A 9,972-nucleotide genomic window follows, 5' to 3' on the forward strand; every position below is an offset into this window, starting at 1 on the left:
TTAAATTATTGTTTTAATGATTATGAACACAAATTAAGCATGAAAAACCAAATTAATGTTTATTGTATTAATTGATAAAAGCAAGTCTGATATGGAGGAATGTAGAATTATAAAATTATGATTGTTGTGTTTGAAGGGAATTCTGTCATTATCAAGTGGTTCTCACTGCAGAGTCACATGACGTCCAGCTCGCCCTCTCTGGACCTGATGGGTGGAGCCTGACCTAATTATGTTGTTTAGGGTTTGTGGGTGTGGCTGGATCTTCAGGCTCCACCCACTGGCTCTGTAAGCAGCTTCTCTCATTTACTCATGTCGTTCCAGACCTGAATGACTCTCTTCACTGGAGCACAAGTGATATTTTGAAGAATGTCAGTAACCAGACACTTAAATAGACAAAAACAACTTCAAAATACATTGTTCAAAATATCTTCTTTTACATTCCACAGAAGAGAAAATCATATAGGTTGAGTAAATGATGACAGAATGTTCATTTTGGGGTGAACTATCCCTTTAATATTTACTTCTAAAGTAAGGTACATATAAGATAATAGTACATGTGTGACAAATCTGTTTTAGCTCTCCGTGAATGGTGTATGTGTCAGTGTCCATATTTGATCACTCATTTCCATTCACTTCTACCCTATATAGTGGACTCAATTGTCAGAGAATGAGTGAACAGTCATTGACTCTGTTCATTGGCTGATGACTCTAAAGAAACACCCATAAGATCATAACAAAAGAGGACCAACCTGCTGTCATATAAATGTTATCCAGAAATCACATCTACCAGCCAGTGTGTAAATCTGAGAAGCTATAGACTATCTGAACAGAAGAACACAGAACCTGTAAATTTTGTGAACTGGGGAAAACATGAAAATAGGCGTCCTTCAGATCTATAGTCACAAACTCACGCTCTCACTGAAATGTGTGATTTGTTTCTGCATCAACATTCTGAAGGGACAGTTTATCAGTGTATAGTTTGAAATTCAGAATGGGACATATGTGGTCGTCTTTCTTGGATATGATGAAATATCAGCTGTGAATCCCACATTCTCTCTGGTGAAGGAGAACCTCTTCTAATGGAATAAGGGAATAACTCTCTCATCAGAAAGGAGTTTGACCAGATACTTCTGTAGGAATTACCCCTTGAAATACTTGAACTGAATTATGAGACCAAACTTTATGGTTCAAAGTACCACCGAGATGGACAGATTCTCCGGACGCTGCCAAAACAAAGCTGTCTTTTCAAAATTTAATTTCAAAACGCTAACCCCTCATAGCAATATTGTATTTGTGACATTCTTTGATGTGTTTCTCGTACGCCTCTTTAGGTGAAACATCAGCATTGACATCAACTCAGAGCTTGTCCATTTCAAGCAGGAGTTAAAGAGCAAGTAGCGAACCACTGTTTTAGATAACACTGCTCCTCATGTCTGTCGTCCAGCTGATGTTTCTCCTCCATACGCTGCTCTACATCCTCTGAAGTGTTCTTCTTACAGACTGACACTTTGGAAAGGGGATCCGCTTTAATCTTGAGATTGTAAGGAAGGGACTCATGAAGTCGCCACACCCTCACAGCACAAACCCAATGAAGTAGACACCTGGAGAGCACCTGCAAGGTCTGCAGCTTTCCCTGGCTCGCAGGAAGCTCTTCCACAATGCTGTCAAGCGGTTGGTAGCTCACAAAATCTCCAATCTGAAGCATCACTACGCAGCTGACAAAGATGGCCACCTTAAGACCTGTTTCGTCCTAAACTCAGTGGCAGTCTCACCAGCACATGCGTAAGCCAGGCTCACTGTAGCTTCCAGAACGTCCAGAAAACACAGGCCTTGTCTCTCTGTTTCCCTGCAGATTTCACCAACAAGTGTTGCAGCTCCTGCCTTGTTGGGTGGCTCTTCCTTCTGATCATGGACCTCCCAAAAATCCTTTTGGGATTTTCACTTTTTCATTATTCTGAATGGAACAGAACTTTAGCACTGCTCATGTTCTGCCATTGTGGTCGGCTTTGGTTGATATCTGCCTGATCCATGCAAAAGTTTTCAGGGAGCTGAAAAATCACTATTTGACACTATTTCACTACTCTGAACTGAAATGGACCCTATATATTGACCCTGGTGGACTTGAACCTTGTAGAGCATCGATTGGTAATCTGTCTTTTCTTGAAATAAATCTCCCAAAAATACAGATATCAGCTGTGACTCTACCCCAGATGGCCCTGCATGAACAGAGTTAGAGAAGGAAAACACTGTTGAGTCTCCTCTTCTGAATGTCAGTGTTTGTCCATTAGATAAAGGAAGAGGCGCTAACACACACTTGTGCTGATGGGCAAAGTGAAACCTGTGAAACCCTGCTGCACTTTGGACAGAGTTGGAGCTAGTCCCCAGAAACGATGGTCAAAGGGAGAAAATGGATAGTCATAGAACTTTTTTTTTCAATGCCAACTCACATTGATAACAGCCCATAGTTTGCATTGACTGGGTGTACATGGATCTTTATCATGTGTGTGTGAGGAGAGTTCACACAGAGCAGCACAACGTTCAGACAATAACCTCTGTGAACATCTGCCTCAAATCCCTGGATTTACTGTCCAGATTACAACAGACATTAGCAGTTTCACAGAGTACAAACTCACCCTCAAGCCTACAGTTTCCTCCAACCCACACCTGGACCATCTTCAGCTCTGATTGTGTACGCTGTGTTCAGTGAAATGGTGTAGACATCTTCAGGGTCCATCATTTCACTCAAGTCCACAATGTCCTTGTGTTTTTGGCCAAATTTATTCAAAGTCAGCATGATGTCTCAGGAAAAACGATGTTATAGCAGTTGTTACAACAACCAAAACCTTGGTCTTGCTTGAGAACCTTCATTATTTCCAGCTGTTCTTCTGAATGTTTGGCCTTTCCAAGTTTCTTGGAGTCAGATTTCTCAACCTTATTTAAACTGCTTAATATTGCGGTTTAAAAACTTTGCGGTGTTCGACCTGGAAAAAGCAAGATCACTGAACACTGGGTTAACTTCAGTAGTGTTTGTGTGAACGAGTGTGACACACATCAAATACCCATCATGCCCACAAGCGTTTCTCACAGCACTCAATTCATGTTTGGGGTGCTTGTGCAATTCCAGATGATTCCTGATGACATGCTGGAAATTCATATTTATATAAAAATCAGGAATGAAAATGTAGTGTAATCCCCCATTACACAAGTTAAATTCCTCAAGTCATTCTGGTGGTGGCTAGCAACTTTTAAAAAAATAATGATAAAAAAATAAAAAACACTGGCAGGGAAAGATTTAAATGCAGCATTTTCCTTTTTCTTCAGATTGACAGGATTCAGCAGAGTGGGATCAGAAAGGACCACGAGCCGGGATTGTACTTGGTATATGTAAACTTTCAGTTCAGTATGGAAACATGTAAAGCTAAATGTATATTTCCAACACATTCTAGCTTTCTGAAATCAGGTAATTCAGCCGTCCTGCTCTAAACTAGGATAAGATCCCTCTCCGGCTCTCTTAAATAATGTATAAAGTGTAGAAATGAATGTTTTTTATCAAGGTAACTAAGTATTATTATATCATGTTATGATTTTTAAATGTTTTACTAGTCACACGGTGTACAGTTTACACAACAGCAGCACATTATCTGCACAGAGAACTGCAGTCCTGTTAAATGTCGAGTTCTCAGAGCATTCAGAGAGAAGACAGAGGAGAAACCTGAGAGACGACAACACAATAACAGTGACTTCAACACAGAACGGTCTGAATAAACCTGTGAACAATACTGAGATACAGAAAGAAGAAAACAAGATCCGTAACATGACAGGAAGGCTTAAAGGAAAGTCTTTAGGAAATTTATTTCAGTAAGTGTTCTGTATTTGACAAATTTAACTGGTGATTTTAGTAATTATCAAACAATATGTGAAGCAATGTTTTACACTTCAGTGTCACAAACAGATTTTAGTCTATATAATGCTATATATAAATGATTATACATCACTGATAACGTTGGTTGAATGTCAGTGAAGAGACGCAGCTGATGCTGGTAGATCATGTGATAATGACAACATGGCGGATGTGTGCCAAGGTTACGTTCATCTATACAGAACATAGTTCTTTAGCAGTCGCAGAGTGAGAACTTGTTCAAAATAAGTAAATATCTACTCGAGAAAGTGTGATTTCAGACACTGGGCATTGGGACAGACCCTATGAGTGTCACTGTGGACTTTCTGCTCGAGAGCGCCCTCTGGATTCAGACTTGAGTAAAAATAAATCACACTCAATAGTTCATTCTCGTTACACACTATTAGGAAGAACATTGATTCTTCTTTGAACACAATCAGAGAATGGCACAGCTGGATCTCTTCTTCAGTTTCTCCATCTCTTGCAGCAGCTCTTTTATTTCTTCTTCTTTCTGCTCCTGCAGGTTTCTGTGGAGTTTCTCCAGTAGTTCATGTTGTTTGTGACGTTCTTCCAGCATCTGCTGGAGCTCCTGAAGGTGCTGCTCGTTTCTCTCTCTGAACTCATTCTGCTCTGCTTGATTTCTGGCTTCATCTTCATGCTTCTTCTTCAGGACTTTTAGTTCCTCTTCATATTTCTTTTTCATTTCATCTCGCTCTTTCTCTTCTCTTTCCTTTCTCTCTTTCTCCTCTTTTTCTCTTCTCTTCATCTCCTCTTCTTGTTCTCGTTTCACATCTTCAATCATCTTCATCCATCTCTTCATCAATCCATCTCTCTTCCTCTCATCTCTCGTCATCTTCTCGTTTTCTTCTCTCCCACTCCTGTTCTCTCTCGTTCCAGTCTTTTCATGTCATGTATCTTTTCCTCATATTCTCTCTTTTTCTTCTCTTTCTCTTTTCTGTTTCTGTCTCTCTTCCTCTATCTCCTGTCTTTCTTCTTCTCTCTCTCTTTCAAATCTCTTTCTCATTTTCTCCAGTTCTTCTTGTTTTTCTCTCAGTTGTTCCTCATGTTCCTCTTTTGTCTTTCTTTCTTTTTCCTCTCGTTCTCTCATTTGTTGTTTCTTTTCATCCTCCCACTGTAGTGAAGGGTCAACAGTGTGTGGATCCATAAGCAGCTTTATTAAACACAGCAGCAGTACAGGAAAGGGCAGAACAATACCGTAGTCAGGGACAGGCAGGGGTCGAGGCTGGCAGCAGGAATCAGAGACGGGTCACAGGCAGAGATCAAGACAGGCGACAAACAATCACAGTCCAGGGTACAAGCAAAGTTCAGGGCAGGCGGCAGAGGTTCACAGACAACAAACAGTCTGGGTAATAACAAGATATCAGTCCACAGAATAACGCTCAGAAATGACTACCGTAGCAAATCAAGACTTCGCAAAGATATGGTGTGCGTGCGTGTCTTAAATAGTGTGTATGTGATGTGGTGCAGGTGAAAGTGCAATCAGTCCCAGGAATGAGGGCCTATGGGAAATGGAGTCCGAATGGCAAAGAGTCAATATTCCGGAGATGGCTCCCTCCGGCGGTCCGGAGGATGAACCGTGGGAGCCATATTCACGACACCCACTCTCTCTGCTGTCATTTAATTTCCTCTTGAATCTCTTTTCTGTCATTTTCAGCCTCTTTTATTTTTATTTTCCATCTCTTCCTCTTCTTCTTCATTCCTCCTTCTCTCCTCCAAATCTCTCTTTTTTTCTCTCCTCTTCATGTTTCATCTGTAACTCCTCTATAATTCGCTCATGCTCATTTCTCATCTTTTCTAGATCTCGTCTGTATTTCTCTTCTCTTTTTCTATCTTCTTCTTCTCTTTCTTTCTGCTGTTTTTCATACTGTAATCTCTGATTTTCAATCTCTCTCTTCAACTCTTGATATTCAGCTCTTCTTTGTTTTTCCTCTTCTAATCGTTTCTGGTTTTCAATCTCTTGTTTTACTTGTTCACTTTTCTCTTTTTCTTCAAAATCTTTTCTGAGTTTTTCCTCTTTTTCTCTCAGTTGATTCTGTGTTTTCATTCTCTCCTTATCTGCTCTTCGTTTCTCTTCCTCGAGTCTCTTCATCATGTTTTTCATTTCCATCTCATATTTGGTATTTATTTCCTCATGTTGAGCCTGAATCTCTCTCTCCTTCTCGTTCATTATTTTCTTCATTCTCTTTTTAATGTCCATCTCTGCCTCCTCAAACATGCTGTTAGTGAAGTGTTGACTGTCATTCGTATGTTTCAGCTCTTCTATCATGTTGAACAGCTGAATCACTTGAGTTCTGTCTCGTTTTTCTTTGTTATTGAACACCAGGAATCTGTTTCCACAGTCTCGGATCAGTTTCTTGAGTTCAGCATTATTACTTCTCTTCACATAATCTTCAGATTCATCTCCGAGTTCGTCTCCTCCAGTGAACAGAACAATGCTGAACTGAGCAGTTTTTGCACCAAAGATCTTCTTGATCAGATCCACAGTGTCCGTCTCCTCTCTATTAAATCTTCCCAAACTCAACACAATGATGAACACGTGAGGTCCAGGTGCTGACAGTGAAACACACTTCATCAATTTTTCTATCACGTGATCTTTTGGCAATGTCATGTCAAAGAGACCTGGAGTATCAACAACAGCCACTGATCGACCGTCGACTTCACCGACTCTCTTCTGACAAACAGTCGTCACTGCGCTCATGCTCAGCTGACTCACAAACTCATCTCTTCCCAGAATACTGTTTCCTGTGGCACTCTTCCCACTTCCTGTCCTCCCGATCAGCACAATCCTCAACTGCTCCAGATCATCTGCTTCACCTTCAACACCTGAAAATCATGTCGGAATATTTTTATATGTATTAATATCATTCAGCTTTAAACATGGTGTTTTTCAGCCTATATATCAATACCAAGTAGGTCAGACATTTGTGTTTAGATGTAAGTCATGCATTGTTTTCTGTTTAATGTGTATAAGAACATCCAATCTGTCTCGCATAAACAAACTATTAACTACGACTTTTCCCTCAATAAACTCCTAATTACTGCTTATTAATAGTTAGTAAGGTAGTTGTTAAGTTCAGGTATTGGGTAGGATTAAGGTATGTAGAATATGGTCATACAGAATAAGGCATTAATATGTGCTTAATAAGTACTAATAAACAGCCAATGTCCTAGTAATATGTAAGATAATAAGCAACTAATTCATAATGAGAATTGGACCCTAAACTAAAGTGTTACTGGACAGAGGAACAAATCCACAGTGCTAGGTTTCTTTTCATTTATGACAGTAGTGCAAATCACAGCTTGTTCCAGCTAGCAACATCTAGTCCCCTAGTTAGCATAGTACAGCCTCCTTTAGTGTGTTAATAAGCACTAAGCAGTAAACAGAAAGCACTCTAGCATAGATTTTTTTTTTTTTTTTTTTTTTTTGCGGGGATGAAATATTAAAAATATATATATAAAACTATCCCCCGGTTTCACAGACAAGGATTAATCTAGTCCCAGACTAGAGTATTTGAGCTGTTTTAACTGAAAGCATGCCTTAAAATATGTCAGTGACAAGTGTCATTGTTTTGTCTCAAGATACATTACAGTATTTTTTTTTTTAAGGCACATTTATAAAAGCTTCTTAAATGTCCTAATTGAAGGCCTAATCCTGGATTAATCTAAGCCCCGTCTGTGAAACCGGGCCTATAAAACTTCCAGGATTTTGTGTCTGTTACCGGATGTATGCTGAAGGGATGAGGCGAGTATGGAGATCCACAATACAATTCTTTGGAAGACTCAGGGGTTCAAAGGGCTCGTGGGCTACTGGAGTGGGTTCAGCGGCGGTTGGCGCGGGCTCGGCGGCGGCGGCTGGAGCCGGAGCGGCTCAGCGGCGGCGGCTGGAGCCGGAGCGGGCTCGTGACAGGCTGGAGCGGGCTCGGCGGTGCTTGGAGCGGGCTCGGCAGAGCTGGGAGCGGGCTCGTGACAGGCTGGAGCGGGCTCGGCGGTGCTTGGAGCGGGCTCGGCAGAGCTGGGAGCGGGCTCGGCGAGGGCTGGAGCAGGGCCTGGAAATGGGGTCCAGTTCATCCCCTCAAATTCAATTAAAAGCCCCACTGGAACTGGAGCTGGCTCAACAGCAGGAAACTCAGGGAACTTGGGCTGCACGGAGGCAGAAAACTCAGGGAACTTGGGCTGCTCGGAGACAGACAACTCAGGGAACTTGGGCTGCTCGGAGACAGACAACTCAGGGAACTTGGGCTGCTCGGAGGCTGAAAACTCAGGAAACTTGGGCTGCACGGGGGCAGAAAACTCAGGGAACTTGGGCTGCTCGGAGGCAGAAAACTCAGGAAACTTGGGCTGCACGGGGGCAGAAAACTCAGGGAACTTGGGCTGCTCGGAGGCAGAAAACTCAGGAAACTTGGGCTGCTCAGAAGCAGAAAATTCAGGAAATTTGGGCTGCACAGGGGCAGAAAACTCAGGGAACTTGGGTTGCATGGAGGCAGAAAACTCAGGGAACTTGGCCGGCTTGGTCTTCCTCCTCCTTCTCTTTGGTCGTCTGGACCCAGCAGAGGGTTGTGGGTCCAGCAGGACACAGAGGAAAAGCTCACTGGAGGGGCATGCGGAGGAAGATGGAGGCCAACGAACTGGCCAGGCCGCCCGTGTTTCTGGAGGAATTGAACGAGAAATGCACGCTATATCCGGAACCTCTTCGATAACAAACTTAGAACCATTTAAATACAAAATCAAATTAATGGTATCGACTAAGGATAAATGATCGGCAGGTTCATCAAAACGGATCGTGCTCTCGTCCAGCCCCTCCAGAAAAAGGGCGTTTAAACAAGCATCTGGCCAATTCGTCACATAAGCCAACTCAACAAACTCCTCCACATACCTCTCCAGTGAACGTCCCTCCTGCAGGAGCCCAACGAGGCGATCCGCAGCAGAAGCTGGCGGGTGAGATACGGGAGGAGTAGGAATCTCTGACATGAGAAATAATCCCATCCTGAGTTGTGGATCTCCAGGGGTTTTAGGTCTGTTCTTCTGTTACCGGATGTATCCTGAAGAGATGAGGCGAGTACGGAGATCCACAATACAAACGTTTTATTAACAATACCAGAGAACACGAACAACATACACGGTGTAGCAAACAATAGAACAGACCAGGAGTGCAGGGAAAGTGTCCAACTTAAAGGGAATGCTGATGAGGAACAACAGGTGCAGGGAATACGGGGAGATGGCGGGAAGACTGATGATGGGAGTGAAGACAGGTGCGCGGAACAGGAGGATGCTGGGAACTGGAGTCCGGGAAGGCATGGATGTAACATTACCTCCCCCTCCCCGGAAGGCGTGTCCTCACACCTCAGATGAACCAGCGGGGAGGGGGGGTGGGCGCCCTGGAGACCTACAGGCAGGTGCGGGGGGTGCAGGCGGGTTCGGAGGTCTCCAGGGCGGTACTAGGTCCTCGGCCGTCATGGCGGGTCTGAAACCGTGGGCGCCATGGCGCCATCTTCTCAGCCGTGGCGGGTCTGGAGCCAGGGATGGCCACGGCAGGTCAGGGGCTGTGGGCAGCCACGGCGGGTCAGGGGCTGTGGGCGGCCACGGCGGGTCAAGAGTCTCAGGTGGCCGAGACGGGTCAGAGGCCGTCTCTGAGCCCACCTCCATCTTTCCCACCCACGGATACCCTTCCCCCCCAAAAAAAATTCTTTGGGAGACTCAGGGGTTCAAAGGGCTCGGCGGCGGCGGCTGGAGCTGGAGCCGGAGCGGGCTCGGCGGCGGCGGCGGCTGGAGCCGGAGCGGGCTCGTGACAGGCTGGAGCGGGCTCGGCGGTGCTTGGAGCGGGCTCGGCGGAGCTGGGAGCGGGCTCGGCGAGGGCTGGAGCAGGGCCTGGAAATGGGGTCCAGTTCATCCCCTCAAATTCAATTAAAAGCCCCACTGGAACTGGAGCTGGCTCAACGGCAGGAAACTCAGGGAACTTGGGCTGCACAGAGGCAGGGAACTTGGGCTGCTCGGAGACAGACAACTCAGGGAACTTGGGCTGCTCGGAGGCTGAAAACTCAGGAAACTTGGGCTGC

The 9,972-nt window shown here is 44.3% G+C and overlaps 2 protein-coding genes across 2 annotated transcripts; both read right to left on the reverse strand.

The window, feature by feature from the left end:
* Nucleotides 1-3,847: 3,847 nt before the first annotated feature.
* LOC127518882 (GTPase IMAP family member 4-like) lies at nt 3,848-6,841 on the reverse strand. The gene is made up of 2 exons (XM_051906100.1): nt 6,826-6,841; nt 3,848-6,742 (listed from the first exon to the last, which is right to left on the reverse strand). The coding sequence occupies exons 1-2, from the start codon at nt 6,839-6,841 to the stop codon at nt 5,613-5,615; spliced, it is 1,146 nt and encodes a 381-aa protein (XP_051762060.1). The 3' UTR covers nt 3,848-5,612.
* Nucleotides 6,624-9,519, reverse strand: LOC127518723 (uncharacterized). The gene is made up of 2 exons (XM_051905743.1): nt 7,639-9,519; nt 6,624-6,742 (listed from the first exon to the last, which is right to left on the reverse strand). The coding sequence occupies exon 1, from the start codon at nt 8,900-8,902 to the stop codon at nt 7,724-7,726; it is 1,179 nt and encodes a 392-aa protein (XP_051761703.1). The 5' UTR covers nt 8,903-9,519; the 3' UTR covers nt 6,624-6,742; nt 7,639-7,723.
* Nucleotides 9,520-9,972: the final 453 nt, after the last annotated feature.

The sequence above is a fragment of the Ctenopharyngodon idella genome, chromosome 9 (genome assembly GCF_019924925.1).
Source record: "Ctenopharyngodon idella isolate HZGC_01 chromosome 9, HZGC01, whole genome shotgun sequence".
Classification (NCBI taxonomy): domain Eukaryota; kingdom Metazoa; phylum Chordata; class Actinopteri; order Cypriniformes; family Xenocyprididae; genus Ctenopharyngodon; species Ctenopharyngodon idella.